This window comes from Strongylocentrotus purpuratus, unplaced genomic scaffold, assembly GCF_000002235.5.
Source record: "Strongylocentrotus purpuratus isolate Spur 01 unplaced genomic scaffold, Spur_5.0 spur5_contig_835, whole genome shotgun sequence".
Classification (NCBI taxonomy): Eukaryota; Metazoa; Echinodermata; class Echinoidea; order Camarodonta; family Strongylocentrotidae; genus Strongylocentrotus; species Strongylocentrotus purpuratus.
This window is the reverse complement of record NW_022145541.1, coordinates 551,995-576,533: the sequence shown is the minus strand read 5'-3', so window position 1 is coordinate 576,533 and position 24,539 is coordinate 551,995. Positions and strand designations below refer to the sequence as shown.

The 24,539-nt window shown below is 37.9% G+C and overlaps 3 protein-coding genes across 4 annotated transcripts; 2 read left to right on the top strand and 1 right to left on the bottom strand.

Moving 5' to 3' along the window:
* Window positions 1-3,324: 3,324 nt before the first annotated feature.
* Window positions 3,325-5,926, top strand: LOC115923710. Its single transcript, XM_030984957.1, has 4 exons — window positions 3,325-3,483; window positions 4,137-4,274; window positions 5,020-5,124; window positions 5,716-5,926. Exons 1-4 carry the CDS (start codon window positions 3,388-3,390, stop codon window positions 5,890-5,892), a joined length of 516 nt encoding a protein of 171 aa, XP_030840817.1. The 5' UTR covers window positions 3,325-3,387; the 3' UTR covers window positions 5,893-5,926.
* A 2,789-nt stretch (window positions 5,927-8,715) lies between these two features.
* LOC105438073 (uncharacterized protein C5orf49-like) lies at window positions 8,716-11,075 on the top strand. The gene is made up of 4 exons (XM_030985039.1): window positions 8,716-8,811; window positions 9,244-9,381; window positions 10,131-10,241; window positions 10,736-11,075. Exons 1-4 carry the CDS (start codon window positions 8,716-8,718, stop codon window positions 10,910-10,912), a joined length of 522 nt encoding a protein of 173 aa, XP_030840899.1. The 3' UTR covers window positions 10,913-11,075.
* An 899-nt stretch (window positions 11,076-11,974) lies between these two features.
* LOC115923837 (bifunctional coenzyme A synthase-like) lies at window positions 11,975-23,286 on the bottom strand. Of its 2 annotated transcripts, XM_030985211.1 has the most exons (9): window positions 22,976-23,286; window positions 21,840-22,220; window positions 21,004-21,224; window positions 20,352-20,483; window positions 19,330-19,516; window positions 18,178-18,327; window positions 17,566-17,663; window positions 16,702-16,848; window positions 11,975-15,200 (listed from the first exon to the last, which is right to left on the bottom strand). In XM_030985211.1, exons 1-9 carry the CDS (start codon window positions 23,262-23,264, stop codon window positions 15,129-15,131), a joined length of 1,677 nt encoding a protein of 558 aa, XP_030841071.1. In that variant the 5' UTR covers window positions 23,265-23,286; the 3' UTR covers window positions 11,975-15,128. The 2 variants fall into 2 exon arrangements, with proteins under 2 accessions (XP_030841071.1, XP_030841076.1); XM_030985216.1 differs by lacking the exons at window positions 11,975-15,200; window positions 16,702-16,848 and adding an exon at window positions 16,857-16,999.
* Window positions 23,287-24,539: the final 1,253 nt, after the last annotated feature.

Sequence of the window (24,539 nt, the reverse complement as noted above, 5' to 3'; positions counted from 1 at the left end):
AATCAAAATCTACATGTTCCTATTGTAGTAAGCTAAGACGAGATAAAAATCAAATTTCAAATTTATATTTGAAAATGTTGTATTTCATTTCCGTCCCCCTTCCATCAACTTTTTACATTTATAATAAAGTGATTTTATTACAAGAACAGTGATCGGACAGTGACTTCAAATCAGGACAGATTGAGAAAGGAGACGAACAAAACTGGGGAAGATTTCTTTTTTAAAGAAAGAAGAAGAACAATATTTGTTTTAAGAAAGAAAGAAAAAGGTATAATGATGATGATGATTATAAAGAAGAAGGACAAGAAGGAGAGGAGAGGTAGAAGAAACAAGGTATCGAAGAAAGGAGGAACAAAAGCACAATTGCTTTTCATTTGTAAAATTGTTTTATTTGTAAACCTGCTTTCCATCCTTAATGGCGAAAATAAAATATAAACAATATTAGGATGCACTGGATAACAAAGGTTATCATGTACTAACGACTAAACATTCTGTTCAAATGATACATCTGTATATGGCATGACATAATTTTGGGTCAATGCGAGAAAAAAGGAATAAATAATGAATAATAATAATAATAATAGGCATTTCTATAGCGCCGTCTATCTAGATAATTCTATTCCGAGGCGCATGAATACTGGTCATCGTTACTGAAGACCAGTGCACCCACCCCCCCCCCCCCCCTTGAAGCATGTGCCCCTAAATGGATATACACTACGCCATCTGCTCAACGCTTTAATATGACCATGATGACGCTTCGAGTCAATGCGAGAAAAAATGAATAAATAGAGAGAATGATGGTCATCCACAAATTAAGAGCAGGAACGTCCCTAGCTGCTCCCCCTCCCCCATTCCCCACCCCTCCATGACGCCCAAACCTCGCAATGGTTTAACCCACCCTATACCACCTGCCCACTGGACACAGCTGAGTTTGGCGTTTCGAGTCAATGCGAAGATAATGCTTGAATAAAGTGAATGCCGGTCACGCAATAAACCAATAAATATCAGCCTGGTCTGGATTAAATTGATTGATCTCATATGATGATGGGTCCAGCAGACAGCCTACATTCAGTCATTGTCACCCCTGGGGGTATCAAGATGGTGGTGGGGTACGGGAGTGCGGAGTGGGGGGGGGGGGCTCTCCTGTACCCTTGCGGTGTATGCTCTCTAAGAATGGGAAAGAGACCATTTCTCTGACGCTGGTCACAGTACATGTACCACTGGCCTGGTTTAAATTGATTGATCCAATGTGATGCTGGGTCCTACAACCTACTTTCAGTCATTGTAACCCCCTGAGGGATCAAGATGGTGCTGGGATGCAGTGGGGGATCTCTTCTTTACCCTTGGGGTGTATTGGAGAATAAACTATAGAGGGACTTATATACTCTCTAATAATCCGGAAAGAGAACATTTCTCTGACGCTGGTCACGGAATTAACCAATGAAGTACCACTGGCCTGGTTTAAAATGATCGATCTAAAATGAGGATTCAAGCGGACAACCCACTTTCAGTCATTGTCAAGCCTGGGGGGTCGAGATGATGGTGGGGTGCGGTGGGGGATGGGACCTCTCCTGTACCATTGGGGTGTATTGGAGAATAAACTTAAAGGGGCTTATGTGCTCTTTAAGAATCAGGAAAGAGACAATTTCTCTGACGCTGGTCACGGATTAAAACCAATGAAGTACCACTGGCCTGGTTTAGAATGATTGATCTATATGTGATGATTCAAGCGGACAACCCACTTTCAGTCATGGTCACCCCTGGGGGATCAAGATGGTGGTGGGGGCTGGGGGGACTTTTCCTGTACCCCTGCATTCGTACGCATGGTAGGGGTTCCTCGGATAATAAACTAGAGGGACATTTTATAAGATTTAAGAAAAATACGCAACATTAATGGACTCTTTGAAAAAGTAAACCCAGGTCACGGAATAAACCAATAAAATACCATTGGCCTGCTTAAAATATTGATGGATCTATTCTGCCGGGTCCGGTATACTACCTGCTTTAATGCATCAGTTATACTGTCAGTGTCAACCCTGAGGGCGGGGGGGGGGGGGCTGATATAAGGTGGTGGTCTGGTTAGGGGGATGCGGTGGGGTGCAAGTGGTGGTGGGATGCGGGGGGGGGGGGTAATGGGGAATCGTACGGTCACAATGACGTGACAAGTGGCACCATCATGCACTCTCTAACGGCGCGTTCTATACAAGATATAAAAACATCATTACTTTACCGGTGGCCTGTGGAAACATGGTGTAAGAAAGTGACCATTTGGGTATACTCTCAATGACATGTAGTGACTTAAGTGTTAATGCGCTTATAGTCTTATTTTAGGTAATTTATTGCGTTTGTTCACGGAAAATGTATCATTTTCTTTCAACACCCTCAACCAAATGAAGAATACTCTGATAGAATATAGGAAGATATTAATTATAATTATTACAAAAGAAAACATAAAATCATAACTCAATTTCGCTCAATATAGCAAATCCCATAATATTCGGCATGCTTGAAATAGAAACATTTAAAAGTTTGAGGCATCTTCCGAAGATACGAATGTAAAACACTTTGCAAAATGATTTTTTTTTTTTGGTATTTCAAGCGTTTAAGCGATAAATCAATCGATGAAAAGTTATCAAGACACCCGATTGATTGATTGATTGATTTTTATTCGACAAGCTTCCAACATACAACAATATACAATAATAACAGATCAAAAATAAGTCAGCTTGAACAGGATAACCCACGAAAGCTCGAGAGCTTATTTCCAATGGGGTCCCTTACAGACATGTATAAAAATTAATAAGTTAAAATTGTAATATTTACAGACAGATAAGAAAATTAAAAGAACTACTTATTAAAGATAATAATAATAATAACAACATCAAACTGATGATACAAATGATATTAAGTACAAGATATTAAGTATTTGAATCGCTTTTTGAAAAATGTCGCCACAAAAGGCACTGTTATGTATTACGCCGGCATAATGTTTCTCAAATTCTGAGCAATGATGACGTTATCATTCCTTCTTCTTCTTCTCATTCTTCTTCTTCTTCTTTTATTATTGTTTATGTTTGTAGATCTCTAGATGTAGATCTAGCCGAGATGTATAGACTAAACATTATTTTCATGTGAACTTGAAGGTGGCACACAGATAGCGCAAGCGCAATAAACATGTGACGCAACAAAGACGATGCCAGGCGCGGCAAGTGTATTTCGCGCACTGCATTGTGACGTAAGTAGTCACCCGCGTAAGATGGATTTATACCAAAGATAAACATAATCAACTTGACTCGTCAATTAACACAGAAGGCAGCAGCGGCTCAAAAAGCATCGCATTATAACATTTACTGGTTGAAACAGGGGTCGAATTAGCAATTTGTCAAGATGGCCTACCCCGGGGAAGGGCAGGGTATGTCAAACTATGGACCCAGCCAACAAACCTCCCAGCAACAAAAACTCCTTTGGGTTGAAATTGTGGGGGTGAGTCATCATTCATTTTTATTTACCTTCTTTGAAGATGAATTATACCCTCTCCTCTCCTTTTCTCTCGTTTCTCTTGGATCTTGGATTCTTTTCCTCCTAAATACTCCGAAGAACACTAGAGGTGGTAGAGGGTGGACGATTACATTTGGGAAAACAAGTTCTTTCTGTATCAATTCTATCTCTTTTTATGTTCACACAAAGGCGGCTCAAGAAAGCAGAGGGGGGACAGTTGTTTTGTTGTTTTGCTTCTTTTTTTTTTTTGCTTTTTGTGTTCACTTTTTTGTATGAAATGTGTAAGAAATCAAATTTAAATTTAAAAATGGATAAGGCATGGTACGACAAATGAAGCAAATAAAGGACAGGCACAACACTAACAAGATAAGGAAGGGGTGGGAGGGAGGGTGCGAGCTAGAGGGGATGGTCGTCTTTTAAAATATTATAATCTAAACTGATTTTAAGTCAATGGTATAGTTTCTATGAAATAATCTTTTGGGATTTTCCTCATATAAGTTACGAGTCCCTTAAATGGACTTTAAACACATTCTACACCATAGTACTAGCACTCTTTAAAAAAAGTATGATTACAAATATTAAAACATGAAACAACCTAGCCATGTCTAAGATCTAATTTGATTTGATCGTCATAACAGAGGGAGCAGCGAATCAAGAAGTGTCATCTAGCTGTGAAGGGTGGTCTATCTGGGATATACAAAGAGAGCGAGAACCAGCAAACATCCCAGAAAACAGGAAAGATGAAGGAAATCACTTACTTCAACAATAACAAAAAGGTTTTGATAAACTTTATGTTCCACGTAGGCCTAATTGATAACTGTCACCACTTAAATTAATATCATGATCAGAAACCCCGGCCCACCCCCCCCCCCCCCCAACACTCCGGGGTCGGAGGGACCGCATTTGTGTTCCCAAAATCTCCGGTATAGGGGTTACTTTTCACGCAACAAAGTCCGGCCCGTATTGACTTATAGACACCGGAAATAGGGGGTGCTTTCAAAAATCCGGCCCGTATTGACTTTACACACCAGAGGTAGGAGGGGTGCTTTCAAAGGGAGGGAACATGCATACACGTACCCTAAATAACACTGATTGGGAGGGGGCCAGGATCTGAACATGATCGCTTACTAATTTCAAGGGAGGGGTGCTGTTTATAGTCTCTTGTCCGAAAATCAAGTACCTGGATCAAAATCCTTAGCTTAGTGAACGAACAATTTGTTTTGATAAGAAAATTGTGTGCGTTATAATACAGCATACCATTAAAATATCAGATGTATCGATCGAGCATTCAAAATCAGTTAGATAATCATTAAAATCGCACAGCGACCCTCGAGTTGAGGTGAATAATCGTTTCAGAATTATCGGGGTGCAGCACTGTATTAAAACAAATAATTCAACACATGCGATTTCGACAGTGTTGATCTGAAAGAGTTAGTGTGTCTTAATTTACTGAGACTCTTATCGTTTTATCGTCAGTAATAATTAACCTTTTGTTCATTCTTTAATTTTCATCAGCATGAGTCGAACTCGACTTATGACCGACTCTTTCACGTCAAACATGGCTACCAGAATAAGTTACACAGAGATGATCGCGAACACACACGGGGGCTTAAAGTTTATGAGGAGGTAAGTGGTGATGATGGTAGTGGTGATGGTGGTGGTGATGGTAACGATGATGAAGATATTAATGATAAGAATGGTTGCAAGGTATAGTGATGGTGACGAACTGACGATGACGGCGATGAGGACGGTAGTGTTGGTGGTGATGATGATGATGATCGATGATGATGATAGTGATGACGGTTATGGTGATGGTAATGATGATGATGATGATGACGATGATGATGATTTTGGTGATGATGGCGATGGTGATGATGATGATGATAACATCAATGATTTAGATATTATATTGATGATCATATCGATAATGAGGATTACGATTATTGTCTTTCTACCTAACAATGAAGATGACATTGGTTGCGATGTTAGTGACATGCTTAGGTCTACCATTTTAATGATAGCCCAGTTAATGAAGACAATTATCGTCAATTTTGGTCAATGATGACCAAAATTAAGAGAAACTCAACTTGTTTCTTGTGAGATACTATAAACTGTCAAAATTAGATTGCATTCATTTATTCTTTCCCATCATTTCAATAATTTTTCTCAACTGGTATAAAACCTACTACTACTGTCTTCATCTTATCTTTGTTATAGGAATCGTCCAAAGCCGTCCCAGCCCTCTCCTCATCAGCCTACGGTCATCGCCCTCCGTTGGAGAAGACGACACGCAAGCACGCCCGCATCGAGCATGTCATGAAAGGTTTTTATCGTCATCGGGGAACTAATCTACCAGAATACGGCACGGAGACCGATCTCGGCACCCATCATTAAAAACACTCTCAGTGACACCAGGATAACAGGGATTGAAAAAAATATCCTCTCCATGAAAGGAAGCATGATAATGATACAAAGTTTTTTTTATGGACAAAATGGATAACACATCATTTCACAGTTTTCAGTGATTCTAAAGATTACTCAAATACATACGGGATGGTAATGATTTGATTCAAAATATATCGTTAAAGGCTAAATTTAAAGAGTATTCGCTGTACATGCCAAATTTTACGACTAATAATTTTGCTTAATGACCAATAAGACTCGCCAGATGATGATTATTTAAAAAAAATAACTTCAGAGGCAGACGTAATGAATCAAGATTCTAGATGAGATACTAGACGACGATGTAAAAAATAACTTTCATCTCGAATTGATAACAATTCCTAGTACTTCTTTTATGACAATATTATTATTTATAGTAGTCATAATCCAAGACTGTCATCGTCAAATTATTGTAAAACAAATTATCGATGGTTTTTCAAAGTGAGACGGAGCTTTGAATAATGAAAGCACATTTTCCCCAAAATAAACTTATCTGCGATCAAGAATGCTCTCTCTTGGGTAAAACAATTGACTAGACAGCAAGGCACTTCCTACTGAGATTGAGCTTTATGATATATTTGTCCAATTCTGTTGCAGTATCACATAACCGCAAATAAATGCACTATGCTCAAGAAACTTGTTGGATGTTTTTTTTTTACAAACAATATATAAGATTTTTCAAAACTGATAACAACATTACATTATTTAACGTTAATTTTACCTTTTTTGGAGATGGGCCTCCCCCCCCCCCCCCTCCCTGGCGCTCAAGGGGGGGGGTCATATTTTTGAGGTAAAAAAAAATAGTGCTCACTACCCCCCCCCCCCCCCCCCCCCCCCCCCGAGGAAAGGGAAAAGAGACTCTGATAGAATATAGGAAGATATTCATTATAATTATTACGAAAGAAAACATAAAATCATAACTTAATTTCGCTCAATATAGCAAATCCCATAATATTCGGCATGCTTGAAATAGAAAACATTAACAAGTTTGAGGCATCTTCCGAAGATACGAATGTAAATCACTTTGCAAAATGACTTTTTTTTTTTTGTATTTCAAGCGTTTAAGCGATAAATCAATCGGTGAAATGTTATCAAGACACCTGATTGATTGATTGATTGATTTTTATTCGACAAGCTTCCAACATACAACAATACACAATAATAACAGGTCAAAAATAAGTCAGCTTGAACAGGATAACCCACGAAAGCTCGAGAGCTTATTTCCAGTGGGGTCCCTTACAGACATGTATAACATTAATAAGTTAAAATAGTAATATTTACAGACAGATAAGAAAATTAAAAGAACTACTTATTAAAGATAATAATAATAATAACAACATCAAACTGATGATACAAATGATATTAAGTACAAGATATTAAGTATTTGAGTCGCTTTTTGAAAAATGTCGCCACAAAAGGCTCTGTTATGTATTACGCCGGCATGATGTTTCTCAAATTCTGAGCAATGATGACGTTATCATTCCTTCTTCATCTTCTCCTTCTTCTTCTTCTTTTATTATTGTTCATGTTACGTAGATCTCTAGATGTAGATCTAGCCGAGATATATAGACTAAACATTTTATGTGAACTTGAAGGTGGCACACAGATAGCGCAAGCGCAATAAACATGTGACGCAACAAAGACGATGCCAGGCGCGGCAAGTGTATTTCGCGCACTGCATTGTGACGTAAGTGGTCACCCGCGTAACATGGATTTATACCAGAGATAAACATATACCGTGTTTACACAGTGATCCGCCTCGAATTGACAGAGGCTTCCTCTGTCAATTCATTTAAGAGATTGTTTAAACAAAGTTGTAATTTGTGAATGGTTCAGCCGTACATACACTACGTGCATGTTCTGTAATATTTACATGACTTATTCACATAATTGCGACTTAATTAATATTTTCCTATTGACATTACTGTTTACTAGGTTAATGATTATATTTATTTTGCAAACGAGTATTATTTTTGTAACTGTTCTGTATAAATGTTATAAACGATGTAAATATGTTGGGCCCCATGGAAGACCACCACTTGTTGGTGAATGGGCTACCCTGTCAAAATATTAGAAATAAATAAATAAATAAAAAGCCGGGTTGAAGCCACGAAGGGGTTGAAGCCACTAAAGCGCGCAAATGTGATCGTGTTTACACAGCAGAAGAAAAAAAAGGCGGCTTCAACCCTCGAGACGGATCGCAATGACGTCACAATACAGGGAATTTGACCTTCGTCAGCTTCAGCTTCAGCTGGGGGTCCAGTAACATATACGCGCGGCCTATTGCGCTTAAAGGAAAGCTATGCGCGCATATCAGTATAAATAAATTGAAAATTGAGAATAAATTGAGAATAAATTGTCATTGTCATGCATTGTCATTGTCAGTACTACCATTTTCATTGGCTGCTCACGTCGGCCCACATGGCTTCAACCCTCGAGGCGGATCAGATCCCGTTTACACGACATAAAGTTGCAGGGTTGAAGCCACGAGGTGGGTTGAGACCTGCAATTCTGGTGGATTCAAGGGGCGGCTTCAACCCGGCTTCAATCCTCACTGGGATCCCGTTTACACACATAAAACTGCAGGCTTCAACCCGGCTTCATGAATCCCCTCGCGGCTTCAACCCGGGTTCAACCCTCGATGCGGATCACTGTGTAAACACGGTATTTATCAACTTGACTCGTCAATAAACACAGACGGCAGCAGCGGCTCAAAAAGCATCGCATTATAACATTTACTGGTTGAAACAGGGGTCGAATTAGCAATTTGTCAAGATGGCCTACCCCGGAGAAGGGAAGGGTATGTCAAACTATGGACTCAGCCATCTAACCCCCCAGCAACAAAAACTCCTCTGGGTCGAAATTGTTGGGGTGAGTCATCATTCATTATTCTTTACCTTCTTTGAAGATGTATCCTCTTCTCTCATTTTCTCTCGTTTCTCTCTATATCAATTCTATCTCTTTTTACGTTCACAAAAAGGCGGCTTAAGAAAGCGATGGAGCCGGCATTTGTTTTTCTTTTTCTTTTTTTTTTTTGTTATTCGTTCACTTGTTCGTATAAAATTATGTAAGATATCAAATGAAAGTTTTAAAATTGCTAAGGCGTCATCAAATCATCTCTCAATTAACTTAAGAAAAAGGGGTACCATGGGGGACCAATGGTCACCGATTAGGCATTGTTTGCTATATGGCGCAATTAAGTAGCTAAAAGTAGTGCAATGGGGCTTTCAAGAAACAAAAACAAAAAACATGAAAACGACGTAGCCATGTCTAAGATCTATTTTGAATTCATCGTCGTTACAGAGGGAGCAGCGAATCAGGAAGCGTCATCTAGCGGCCAAGGGTGGTCTATCTGGGATATACAAAGAGAGCGAGAACCAGCAAACATCCCAGGAAACAGGAGAGATGAAGGAAATCATTTACTTCAACAATAACAAAAAGGTTTTGATAAACTTTATGTTCCACGTAGGCCTAATTGATAACTGTCACCACTTAAATTAATATCATAATCAGAAACCCCGGCCCAACCCCCCCCCCCCCCCCCCCCCAACACTCCGGGGTCGGAGGGACCGCATTTGTGTTTCCAAAATCTCCGGTATAGGGGTTACTTTTCACGCAACAAAGTCCGGCCCGTATTGACTTAAAGACACCGGAGATAGGGGGTGCTTTCAAAAATCCGGCCCGTATTGACTTTACACACCAGAGATAGGTGGGGTGCTTTCAAAGGGAGGGAACATGCATACGCGTACCCTAATTAACACTGATTGGGAGGGGCCGGGATCTGAACATGATCGCTTACTAATTTCAAGGGAGGGGTGCTGTTTATAGTCTCTTGTCCGAAAATCAAGTTTTAGGCTCCAAACCCTTAGCTTAGTGAACGAACAATTTGTTTTGATAAGAAAATACAGCATATCATTAAAATATCAGATGCATCTGTCGTTCAAAATCAGTAAGATCATCATTAAAATCTCAAAGAGACCCTCGAGTTGAGGTGAAGATTGTGAAATTATTAATAATTCTTTCAGAATTATCAGGGTGCAGTAATGTATTTATACAGAAGTAGACCCAAAAAAATTAAACACATGCGATTTCGACAGCGTTGATCTAGACGAGTTAGTGTGTCTTCATTTATCAGCAACTCTTGTTTATCGTCAGTAATAACCTTTTGTTCATTCTTTCCTTTTCATCAGCACGAGACGAACTCGACTTATGACCGACTCTTTCACGTCAAACATGGCTACCAGAATAAGTTACACCGGGATGATCGCGAACACACACGGGGGCTCAAAGTTTATGAGGAGGTAAGTGGTGATGATGGTAGTGGTGATGGTGGTGGTGGTGGTTACGATGATGAAGATGGTGATGATAAAGGTTGCAAGGTAGTGATGGTGACGAACTGACGATGACGGCGATGAGGACGGTAGTGTTCGTGGTGATGATGATGGTGGTGGTGATGATGATGATGATGATGATGATGATGATGATTATGATGTTGATGGTGGTAATGATGATGACAACATTAATGATTAAAGGTGATGTTGACAATGATGTCGATAATGAGGATTACGATTATTGTGTTTCTACCTACAACAATAAAGATGACATTGGTTATGATCTTATTAATGACATGCTTAGGCCAGCCGGTCTACCATTAAAGAAGATGATTGCCGTCGGTCAATGATGACCAAAGTTAAGATTGCATTCATTTATTCTTTCCCAACATATCAATAATATCATTATTCTTTGTCAACTGATATAAAACCGACAACTATCTTCATCTAATCCTTTTTCTTAGGAATCGTCCAAAGCCGTCCCAGCTCTTTCCTCATCAGCCTACGGTCATCGCCCTCCGTTAGAGAAGACGACACGCGAGCACGCCCGCATCGAGCATGTCATGAAAGGTTTTTATCGTCATCGGGGAACTAATCTACCAGAGTACGGCACGGAGACCGATCTCGGCACCCATCATTAAAAACACTCTCAGTGACACCAGGATAACAAGGATTAAGAAAAATATCCTCTCCATGAAAGGAAACATGATGATGATACAAAGCTTTTTTATTTACAAAACGGATAAAACATCATTTCTTTTAAGTGAGAGGATAGAGCATGATGCATCCAAGAACTCTCAAGGGGAAAAAGGATGATCTAAAGATTACTCAAATACATACGGGATGGTAATGATTCGATTAAAAATATGATAGTGTTAAACGTGATTGAAAAGCTCAATTTAAAGAGTAAACGCACATGCCAAATTTTACGACAAATAATTTAGCTCAATGCCCATCAAGACTCTCCAGATGACGATTATTTAAACAAATAACTTCAGTGGCAGACTTGGCCGTAATGAATCAAAATTCTCTATGATTATACTAGACGACGATGTAAAAAATAACTTTCATCTCGAATTGATAACAATTCCTAGTACTTTCTTTTATTTTTTCTTCTGTTATGACAATATTATTATTTATAGTTGTCATAATCCAAGACTGTCATCGTCAATTTCAAAACAAAATTATCAAAATATATCAAAATAAGATGGCGCTTTGAACAATAATGAAAGCACATTTTCCCCAAAATAAACTTATCTGCGATCAAGAATGCTCTCTCTTGGGTAAAACAATTGGCTAGACAGCAAGGCACTTCCTACTGAGATTGAGCTTTATGATATATTTGTCAAATTCTGTTTCAGTATCACATAACTGCAAATAAAAACGCTAGGCAAAAGTGACTTGATGGATGTGTTCTTTTTTTACAAACAATATATAAGATTTTTCAAGACTGAAAAAAACTGTATGACGAGCAGGCTGTATCGTAACATGAAAATAATTTTCCTTGAGTTTATTAAATGTATGTGGCTTGAGAGAAAATGTTTGAGAATAAACATAAAAACGTGATTGAACTATTAGTTTGTCTATATGTTTATGTTTATGTTTATGTTTAAGTACAAGTACTAAATTAATTAAATATGCAGAGGAAAGGGTAAAGAGAAAATCGAGAAAGTACACAAACACAAACATATAAAACAGTATTATATATATATATATATATTTTATTTAATCATTTTAACACAATAATTTTTATCTAATAAAAATGCAATGTCAAATTACATAAATTTAACTTTGTTCTTTGAGAACAAAATTCAAACTTTTACAAAAATTCCAAATTTATGAATACTACAATAATGTTTGTACCAGGCCTTGAATGACACCAAGATTCACATTTATTTTATTATAATGTCCCTTCTACAATGACAAAGTTAAAGGTAAATTTATTTAGCCATGTCGATTTGATAACAATATATTGATTACTGTTTTCTAACTCTGTATAATACTGACAAATCAGAGACATGAAGTATTATACAATGTGGGCTGAATTTGGTATTCTTTCAGTGTTCATCAACGCAAATCAAAATAGACCAGCAGGAAACATAAAGGTGAAAGTTTACCTTGTTTTGAAGCAGATTACATCTGAAATGGATTATCAAGTTGTTGAAATCATATTGCACATTTTTTTGAAAAACCATTATCAATATCATGACAGATAAAATGAAAGGCAATGAATTACATTGTGCTGCGGCGATACTTGTGCTGTCTTAAAAGAAAAAAAACCTGAATTTCATAAAAGATGCATTTTGTTCTCACAGAGGACAAAATACGAAATGCAGAATAAAGATGACGATGATGATGATTGTTTTACCCGACTGCTAAGAAAGCATGTATACATTTAAGTAAGTAACCAGGGGACCAATGGCAGTAAGTCCTCTCTGAGGGACTTGGTAATGGGGGTAAATGCAAAGAATGAGAAGAGAACTTTGTATTCTTAAGACAAAGTGAAGGAGCGAAAAATAGTTGGAGATGTATAGCATATTTGCCTGACATACAGTACAGTGTAGTACGAAGTTGAACAATTCCCAACACTAACAGACTACAAGTACGTAAATTATTAGGAATGCATAGGTATTAGGTACGATAATAATTATTCGATTGACAGCTTTTCATTGCTTTGTCTCGTTTAAAAAACACATTCCACTGTGCATCAAGGCCCTGTTCCATAAAACTTGTTATCAATAACAAATGCTAAATATCTATGACAAATTTGCTCTCAGCCAATCAAATGCCACGATTTCAGTAACTTATAACAGGTATTGATAACAAGCTTATGAAATAGGGTCCAGATATTTGCAATCTTGCACAGGTCATTTTGAATAAAAAAAAATCAATTTGCAGGTATCAGTATGTAACACTTTCTAATAGTGATTATTTATGGATAACAATACAAAAATAACAAAGTACAAACAACCACCACCAGTACTAGAGTATAACTGACTTGTCAGTTTGGCCCTAATTAATTCATCTCTCCATCCATAACAGACAACATGAATATCATTGCATCATTGAATATACAATAATTACTTCCACCAGTCTCAACACAATCAGAGCAATTGCTTACATTTTGTGTATTGACAACAAATCTTCTGATTCACAACCCTAAAGAAAAATATCAAGGGCATGAGAAGACAAACCAGAAGTTTCTACATACCCTGTGTCTACTTTTTTTGTGTTACAATGAGGGTTGATACCAGTGATTTTAAACTTAAAATAAGTATGAAATTCCATTTAATTGGCAATGTGTGTATAGTGAGAAGTTCGAAATCATTTTTGTTCATACAAATTGTGATTTTTTTTTTTTCGCCACTGAAATGCAGCTGAAATTCTTTAAAATCTTAATATGAGTTAAGGGATTGCTCTGACATATGCTCCAGCTACGAATGCTCAGGGCTTTGGTTTATAGAAGATACAGGTCTAGGGTTAGGTGTGGTGTTTATTCCAAGGTTGAAGTTGAGAATTAGTTTATTGTAGGATGATGACAGCATAGCAATAGGCCATTTTCGTAATGTAACCAGATTTTTTACTAAAGTGCCTCGATACAAATTATTTCATTCACCTGTTACAAATAACAGTGTTTCAATAGTCAGAATGCACAATGCATATATTACCTGTTGTTGGGTAGGGCAAGTCTTAATGTTTGTTTTACCTAGCAACAACTAATGTTTGTAATTTGAATGTCATACACTATACAGCAGTTAAGGCACAGTACAGTCAGTAGTATTTCCATCACCATAAATATACATACATTTCTATAAATTGAGTTAATACATGTATACACCAACCATTCTTTGTATAACATACATCTTTTTATAAATGTCAATGCGTTCAGTAGTGCAATGATTTTATTCCCCGTCACATTCATTATCCAACACTTATTGCATTTGTTTTAAATGCAGCTTTATAAAATTTGCATGAATTGTTTAAAGCACCATATAATAATTTCAACATATTTACACATTCATTTAGAGTACTGGCAGTGCAGTTTCTTTTTGAGAAAAAAATATTCTACAGAAAATATACCAAGAGTAGGAGTAATTTCTCAATGCATCTGGATATTGGGATAATTAAAATCATAACTAGATTAGGAAATATTGCAGAAAAATAATATTCATTGATAATCACAAACACAGTTATGCATACCTGGGACTAGTAGGCAATGTGATGGCACCTCTGAATGGTTTTATCTTTCTTTCTGTCAAAGGTGAATTATTTTTCATATCAGAACTCAAATGATAGATCATCTCCTGAGAGGCAGAAGGTTGTCACTGAGAAGGTTAAATTCTGATGTCAGATGGAAAATAATTTGTGGGCTTTCTCGTTATCTGTACATCAGTTGGAAGAACATCCTAAACAAACATCCCCTACAAAGGATTACCCTTCCTATCCTCTCATATTTGAAATATGACAAGGAATATATTTTTTTAAAAAGGGTTTGGACCAAACTCCCATGCCACATCAATGTGTAGTCCCATATATCCATTTCTGTGTGCATAGCATGTGATTTTTAGCAAGATTACATCAATGTCACTTTGATCATTCCGACACCTCACAGTATATACCACTTCTTATGCACTACATAATCAACCTTTACAAAATTGCTTCTTCCAGACAATTTCATTCACAATGTATTTGCATGACAAGTACTCAACTCAAACTTTGATCCTACCTAAATTCAAATGAATTAATACCCTTATAGCCATCCGCATCTTTGGTTTTGAAACATTACTCTCAGATCTGACCATCACTTTGAAGAACCGTCCATCATCTCAACTGAAGGTGCTGGATCACTGTCTACTTTTATAGCTTGGGTTGTTCAGGTTTACCCAGGTTCTGGAGACGCCCCTGGAGACCCGACCACGCCTTCTCAACCTGAAAGAACAAACATAGCCTAACATTATATCTTGGCGTTGAACAACGGTAAGATTGGGTGTAGGAAAGACAGAGAACGCACAGTTGTGTGTCCCCCCCAAAAAAAAAAAAAAAAAAAAATCTGGCAATGTACAAAATAATAATTTCATTTGGGTTTTCTGAGATTATTTAATTTGTATACCTCTGTTACGAAGTTGCAGGAGGTGTTATGTTTTTGGGTTGTCCGTCCGTCGGTACATACGTCCCATTCTCGTGATGGATTCCTGCCAAACTTAGGTCATGTATGTATCTTGTAGAACCGATGAATTGATTAGATTTTGGGGTCTTGACGTCAAAGGTCAAAGGTCTCAGTGCTCATTATGTATGAAAAATAGCTTGTGATCGCATTATCCCAAGAACCGATTAATGGATTCCTGCCAAACTTAGGTCATGTATGTATCTCGCAGAGAACCTGTTAATGGATTACACTTAAATTTGAAGTTTGCTCTGTTTTGGTTTGTAAAATCGCTCTATGGTGGAGGCATCATTTGCGAATGTGCACAGTCAAAGTTCCGTCTAGTTGTTATTGTGCCCTGCCTTCACCTTACAGAATCATGGAATACCTCAATGTTAAGGGATACAAATTGAATAATGCCCTCCTGGTTCTCAACAGATGATAAAAGACTAAAGCCTACATCAAACCGTTCTAGTATATAGAAGATCTGGGGAGTGTTTCATAAAGACTAAGATCGACTTTAAGTTGGACTTAACTAAGGCAGGCCATTCATGCCACTGTTTGCTCTCACCATTTACCAATCGTCTCTCAAGGGCCGTACAAATCATGATCACAAATTAACAGAATTTACATTTATTTGATAATTCATTATTGAAGGAAATAATATTATCTAAATATCATAATGGTGAGAGCAAACAATGGCATCAGTCCAACTTAAAGTCGATCTTAGTCTTTGTGAAACACTCCCCCAGGTGCTCTGACAATAAGCTAGCTCATAGTTGCAGTCTGAGCATCAGCAGATAAAGGTCATTGCAGAACAAATTGTGAAATACACGGAGACAAAATACTGGATACGTGCTCATGAAAGTTATGTATTAATTATTCATTAATGCACAAGCAGTGCACTCCATGATACACAGGTGGAAGTATTCTTGAAAAGGGGAAACAAAGGCTATTTATATAGCACCTCCATCGCTGTAGGACTGATTATTTCAAAATGTACAAAGTGGGACCTCTTCATGTTTTGAAGATCTGTGGATATTCGGGGTCATTGCAGTAATGTGCTAACCGTGAACTGGTCTATTGCTCCAGCGACCATTGATGATGATTGCTCCACGCTTTATTACATCAAAATATAGGGTTAGTGTCAGGGTTGCAATAAGAGTTTTAGGTCAGGTCTAGTGTTGGGTCCTGGGTTAAAGTTGAGAACACTGTTAGGGTAGGAAATTATGGCAAAGCAGTTCTCGCAGGAGTAACTGTTGTTCTATTACTTGCTGGTCAACATACCTGTTTCTGTGTGATTTCTGGTTCCCATATAGTACATAGAACCACATTACTCCTAGCAACCCTCTCCTCGTTGGTCATCTGGGATTCAATCCTCTGCAGAGCTCGATCCTCTACCAGACCATCCCTCTCCACGATCCTCTGTACTGCCTGCCAGACATAGCAACAATCACATAGCAACATTAGTACATAGAACCACATTATTCCTAGCAACCCTCTCCTCGTTGGTCATCTGGGATTCAATCCTCTGCAGAGCCCGCTCCTCTACCAGACCATCCCTCTCCACGATCCTCTGTACTGCCTGCCAGACATAGCAACAATAACATAGCAACATTAGTACATAGAACCATATTACTCCTAGCAACCCTCTCCTCGTTGGTCATCTGGGATTCAATCCTCTGCAGAGCTCGATCCTCTACCAGACCATCCCTCTCCACGATCCGCTGTACTGCCTGCCAGACATAGCAACAATACAGAATGACGTTCCTGAAATCCATTTCCATTTCCAGAACTCAAGATAACTTTTACTAAAAGAAATGACTAGTCCAGCTATACTAAATGTTATCTGAGGCAGCTGAATTTGTCTTGGACCAACTGATGTAAATGCACTAAGAAAGAATTGTTCAAACAAATTCATGACCTTGCCCATTCTGAACTACCTGATTTATAACCCCTGTAGACATAGTAAAGTGAATCTCTCTTTTGCTCTCTCTCTCTCTCTCTCTCTCTCTCTCTCTCTCTCTCTCTCTCTTTCTCTTTCCCCCCCTCTCTCTCTCTTTCTCCCTCTCTCTCTTTCTCTCTCCCTCTCTCTCTCTCCTTTTTCCTCTCTCTCTGAATACAAATTGAGATATTATGTGAAAACTATACCTCTTTCTTTGGAATAATGCACGTCCATACTTCATGGGTGAACTGATCCCAGTTGGCTTCCAATAGAACAGCAGCATCTAGAATGCAGATTGTTTTACCTGCAGTAACATGGGAAATATTGAAAAACCATATATGTGATGTGTATAAAGTGTAATAATATTATCCACACTGTATGTATATTCGACAGTCTAGGGATACAGTTTCAAGCAGAGTTAAATAAAACACAAGATCCTCAAAATAAACTAGTCAAATAGTACAGAGGCTGCTTTGACATATGCTTCAGCAACTCCAGGCTTTATTTTGTCAACAATTATAGGTAAAAGATAGAGTTGCAAATGGGCTTTGGTTAGGAATAGGGTTATGGGTTAGGTATAATGTATGGTCTAGGGTCGAAGTTGAGAATTCAGTTACTATAGTATTTCGACCGCAGAGCACTTGTCACCGTAGCAAAGGTTGTACGACTGTAAGCGGTTCTTACCCTGTGTAGTGTATTCATCAATCTGAGATTGAGCTAGTTTTTGGATTGAGGGCCAGACTATCTTGTTAAAGGCCTGCAGTCTAGCTGGATTAGAGAACACTTTGGGTCCTAGCATGACCTTAAGCCCTTCTTACCTTGTGTAGTGTATTCATCAATCTGGGATTGAGCCAGCCTTTGGATTGAGGGCCAGACTATCTTGTTAAGGGCCTGCAGTCTTGCTGGATTAGAGAACACTTTGGGTCCAAGTACTGCTCTGTTTATCCTCTCATCTTCACCAAGAACATCTGAAAATTGGTTTTAGAGAGAGAAAAAAAAAATCTTATGAATCCAAGAGAAAACAATTCAGCTTTACACTACCTAACTATGAAAGGAACAAATCTGGAACCATATATTACCCTGAGATATGATGACAAAGCAATAGATCACATATATGATACAAATAAAAGTAGACGAACAAGAATCAAATAAAAGTATAAATGTGAAATATATATATATATACAGGGTGTATCATAATAAAGGATATTGAAGTTTAATGACGATTTATATGGAAACTACTGATTTCATAATCAAGCACTTATGTCTGTTGTAAAGGACAGAATGTCCTCTTTTTAATGACACCCCAATCATACTTCTACTGTCACAGTTGACTGAATAACAAAGCATTGCTGTCCACCATGTGAAAGGTGCACTGTGACAAGTTAGCATTCAAAGATTAGTGCTTGTGTCAGCCCAGACATATTGAAATGCTGAACAATGAGTGGATTATGTGTCTAAGAAGGAAATGTTATCAAACTTGGCACAGTGCACCTTTCACATGGTGGACAGCAATGCTTTGTTATTCAGTCAACTGTGACAGTAGAAGTATGATTGGGGTGTCATTAAAAAGAGGACATTCTGTCCTTTACAACAGACATAAGTGCTTGATTATGAAATCAGTAGTTTTCATATAAATCGTCATTAAACTTCAATATCCTTTATTATGATACACCCTGTATATGTATATAATATCCACAAGAAGACACAATGATAAAATAAAGCATCAAATGGATTTCATTGGATAAATGAATAATCACTCTATTTTGAAGCGAAAATATTTGAATTTCTATTTCTTTTTGTATATCTATATATGGCTGCCATGTGTCCCAGACAATAAATAAAAAACAGAGGATGAAAAAAGACCTGGTGTAATTCAATAACTGCCTGGTGCAAGGGACTAAGCAAGGATCTGTGCAATCTTCAAGGCCTTGAAGCAGCACTTTCCTTTGAAGAAGAAGAAGAAGTTTTACCTTGTCCAAACTCTTCAATGATCTGTTGATGTGCCAGCGTGCCCGGTTCGTACGCCCTATGACCTAGCTTATCACAGTCTATGATAGCAGCACCTAACCCTTCAAGCCTTCTACATACCGATGACTTCCCGCTGGCTATTCCACCTGTCAGGCCGATGATGTAGGGGGTTGGTTTCTCTCCTACTATCTGTAAGGTGACGAGGATAGGATTAAAGATTGCTCTTGCTATTCTTTGAGTAATGATGATTAACTTTTCTCCAAAGCACTTTTTTTATTCCTGCATATATTGCTTTCTACAGTATTTGTGCTAGAGGCACATTACAATTTAACACCTGTAAACCCATTAGGCATTTCAGTTAGTCGCCATTTTACAGAATAATTGCATATCATATGCAATTACTCTGTAAAATGGCCACAATGGATAATGTCACATATGATATGTAGCATTATCTGTCGGCAGTAGATGGAGTAGCAGAATAGCATACTCTTTTTTTTCTTTTTTTTTTCTTCTCATTCTACTTGATTTTAATTTTTCTCATTACTTTCTGTTTTTCAATTCTTCCCCATCTTCTTCATTCCTCTCCTTCTCTTTGCATTTTACCTCGCCCTCCTCCTCATTCCCTAACCCTACCCACCCCCCCCCCCCTCCCCTCTTCCTTCTCCTTCCGCTCTTCTCAATCCTCCTTCCTCTCCATCTCCTCCATCCTATTTCATTTTGTTTCATCTTTCTTGATCCATGGTAATACACAGAAGTTCTGTTTCCAAGGTACAGTAATTTTGCAATTACAATGCACACAGAACATAAAATGAATCACACTAACGTTTTACAATTTTTTATATGTTTGCCTACATGCATATGATTATTTATTTACATATACACAATGCATTTTATGAATGTATTATCATTATGCTTTAATGTATTTAATATACATATTGGTTTCAGAATATTTAAATAATAATGATATTTGCCTGGTATAGCTCTTTTATCATGGATGAATTAGATGAGAAAATAGATAACAAACCTTGGGTGTTTGTAGTAGCTTCCCCAGAAGTCTAGCTCTTGTGGAAGATGAACTGACTTTAGCTTCCTCATGTTGAGCATGGTTCTGATCAGGTACGATGTCTATTGAATGGACAGAAAGCTCCGTCATATTCTGAAATGAAGGCGAGACAACATTGTATTGCAGACATGAAATGAGGTAAACATTCAGTCATCTCATGGAAAATGCTTTCAAAAGAGAGTGTGGATTTATATCCTAACATCAAGCAAATTATTGATTTGAAATACACCAGGTATGAAAATTATATCAGTTGAATATCTTTTCTGTCTTATCAGTATTTTATGTAATCTGTTGGATTCTATACAAACAGCTCTATTCTATCATTCTATATACATGTAGGATTGTTCTTTTTTGTTTAAATCCGCATCAGACAAAACATTTGCCTTTCTGCCTGCATACATCTCCCTGTTCGCTTTTCATGAACGTTATATAAGTCATATTGTTGCTCTGGTTGACAAATTTTACACAGATAAAAATAAAATTATTCCCAAAAGAACAAAACCTAAAAGGGCAAGGTTAGGGCAGTCAATAAAGCAAACTGTGTATCCTTTTGATACACTCCAGAAATTTACCAATTTCACTTCAAGGATGAAAATACAGAAAAGAATCCTACCTTTTCAAGCCTCCGCTTGTTGACGCTGTCACCTCCTTTCCTGGTCTCCTCGCTGACGACGATACAATCTATATCAGGAACCACAATACTTGGTCCAAACGGATCTGTGATGGGTACGACTGCTTCGCTGTGCAGGAGGCAGGGCTTTACGTCCTGGATGAACTGAGTGACGCCTTCCAAGCGCTCTGCGAGAGGCAGGATCAGCTCCATCAAAGTCTTATCTAAGATTAAAACAAAGATGTGTCATTTGTGAATAACTTTTACTTTTTGATGAAATCTGCTAAAAGTTTGATTCATGATATTACGATCAGTAGAAAATCACTCGTTTTCAAGGCAATTAATAGTTAACTATCTAGTAGAGGCTATTTTTTTTTTACTACAACTTACAAGAGGGATTTCAAATGTAGGCTGCTCATTGCCGATTACCTGATTACCATGTAACACAATGAATTTTCATTGTTAAATGGATAATAAAGATGAGCCTTTCCTTATAAACCTTAAGTAATGAAGTTGATCTGAAGTGCATGCCATCTTATGCCACAACTGCACTTCTATTCTTGTCACTGTTTGGCGCTATAATCTCTCTGTAAATGTCCATGGCGCTAAATTTGTGTTCAATCATCATTCATCCTTGGATAAAAATCTAAATTGATTTTCATCACATTGTCGCTAATGTCATTTATTCTCTAGCATTTGGCCGATGAAATTATATTCCCAATGTACATAGTACCATACAGCAAAGTATATGGGTAAGTAAAGTGACAATTTATGACAGCAAAAAATGTTCTCTTTATTAAACATGTGCAAGTACTGCGAAAAAAAGCAACATTACTTACTTTCAAGCATGGGACCATCAGTGACACCCACAGTGATCTTCTCCGTTGCTCTCAACGCTGAATCTGACAGCAGTATCTTGTGCCCTGCATGCAGCCTGTCGAAGGTTCCTCCAAGACAAACATGTCTGTATGTCTTCAAGACCCCGTCTCCTTGACCTAGCGTTGATTCTGTTCCTTTGGATGCTGCCGCTCTTGCAGTTGATCCTGCTGTGTTAGACTTTGTTTCATCTGTGGCAGGTGTGGTGAAGAGTTTCTCTACCCTTGGTTCGGGCTGGATGACGATCCACCGGGAGAGATGGCTCAGGATCTGATCTGAGGGCAGCAGACTGTCTGTCATCACCAGCTGAGGGGAGGAGCTGAGGAGCTGGGGACAGCTTGGAACTGTTTATGAATAAATGAGACGTGTCACACACAAAAAATCCTGGACAAGGTCACAAGATATAATTTTACACTTTTTTACATTTCCATAATGTGTTTTTCCTCAGCTTTATGTACATGTATAATGTTTATGTTGAAGATGTCCAAACCCTTATTCAACCTTATAAAGATATGTGGACAGAAAAGTTTATTTAGAGAAAAAAAATAGATGTACATTTTTAAAGCAATCAATTAGGAAGCAAGTGTTAAATCAGTGCCCAGTAAAGCAAATAAAGAAGCTTTTGTCTGGCAAGCAAAAATTATGACTCACAAACAATATGCCCTCCCTCAAATAAACTTTGGCACAAACCTGTGATATTAGCCAATACAGGGATTATATTATTCATTGAACATGTCAGTGTAGAGTACCGAAGCTGTGACATCATAAAAAATGCCGAAAGAGCATTAAAAATAATGTCCAAATGTCAAAAACCAATTATATGTTAAGTATTGGCTGAGAAATGACCATCTGAATAAATAGATTTCCTATAGGAACTCACTGTTATTTTGCTCTGGTTCGCAATGTTATGAACCAGAGCAAAATAACACGGAGCCCCTAGTATAGGGAATCTATTTATTCAGATGGTCATATCTCAGCCAATACTTAACATATTCAATTGGTATTATTGATGCTTTTTCGGAAAATGAAGTTCAAATTGAGAAATTCTAAAAACAGTTTTTCGATGATGTCACACTTCACCACTCTATTGATCATTCACCTGTGGAAGGAATGGCCAAGTTGCATGTGATATTACTCAGAAGAATCCTGACATCGAGAGAATGGTGCGAGTTCCCAGAGTAGGAGTAAACCTGTGTGATGAAGCTGGCAAGCTCACTCGAAACTGGGAACGGCAAGCAAGCACCAGTCTTTGCCAGGTCCAGGCCAGGCTGGATCTGGACATAGAGGACCCGTCGTATGCTCTTAGCTGCACTAGAGAGGATAACCTGGATGTGCTGACGGAGATGATTTAACGGAGCAGTGAGTAGGAGAACCCCCGTCTGAGCCATTGTGGCGACTCGATACAGCCACCAAGAGAACCTTAATACAAGCAAAAAAATGCACTCCAAATTTACAATTGATCATCATGTAGTTCTTGGTGTTCACTTCCTGATTTTAATCTTAAAACTTAATTCATATAAATATTGTTTGAATTAAATTTAAGATCAATAATATGTTGTTAGACCTTTTTCAGTGGGGGGGGGGGGGGGCATAGAGGCCAATGATTACTGACAAACATCTCACAGGGTTCAAACTTCTGCATTGATATACTACACAAGGATAATAATAGTACATTTATAAAGCGCAGAAACTATCCAACATTAGGTATATATTCTACTGCGCTACAAGAGCTCCTGATATGCTTAGATTTACGGTACAGTTAATTAAAAAGAAGTGTTTTCAGTTTTGACTTAAAGACGTTTACAGATGGTGATTTCCTGACTTCAAATGGCAAGTTATTCCAGAGTTTTGGGGCTGCACAAGCAAATGCTCGATCACCTAGCGTTATTTTTGTTTTGATAGATTGGATCTGTAGCAACAAAGTATCTCGGGAACTGCGCAAGTTGCGATTGTGTTGATTAGGTTTGAAATTCAACAGTTCTTTGATATAAGTGGGAGCTTGACCAAGAAGTGCTTTATATACAATCAGCAAGATTTTGAATGTTATTCTCTGGCGTACTGGTAACCAATGTAGATTTCTCAAAATTGGGGTGATCCGTGTGAATTTAGAACAACCACAGATCAGCCTTGCACAGGTGTTTTGAACCCGTTGCAATCTCACTATTTGAGAGTCAGGGATCCCATACAGTAGACCATTACAATAGTCCAGCTTATTGGTAATACATGCATGTACAATGTCTTTCGTAATGTCCTTATCTAAATATTTACGAATACGTCTGAGATTATAGATCATGTAGTATGCTGATTTACAGACATTTGTGATGTGCTCTCTCATATTCAAATTCGAATCGAACTGTACTCCAAGATTTCTTGCACTAACAGATGGTTCTATTACAGAGTCTCCAATTGATACACTGTTCAAGTTGATTTTGGATGTCTGTTTAGGTGTGCCAATGATCATTAATTCAGTTTTACCATCATTAAGCATGAGCCTATTTTGCAACATCCATCCACGTACATAGTCAACACATGTTTCTAGGAGTGAGACACATCGCTCTTTAGCATGTTCATCAGGTCTGAATGATACGTACAGCTGTGTGTCATCTGCATAGCAGTGGCATGATATCTCGGGGAAATTTGTTCGAACATTTGAAATGAGATTA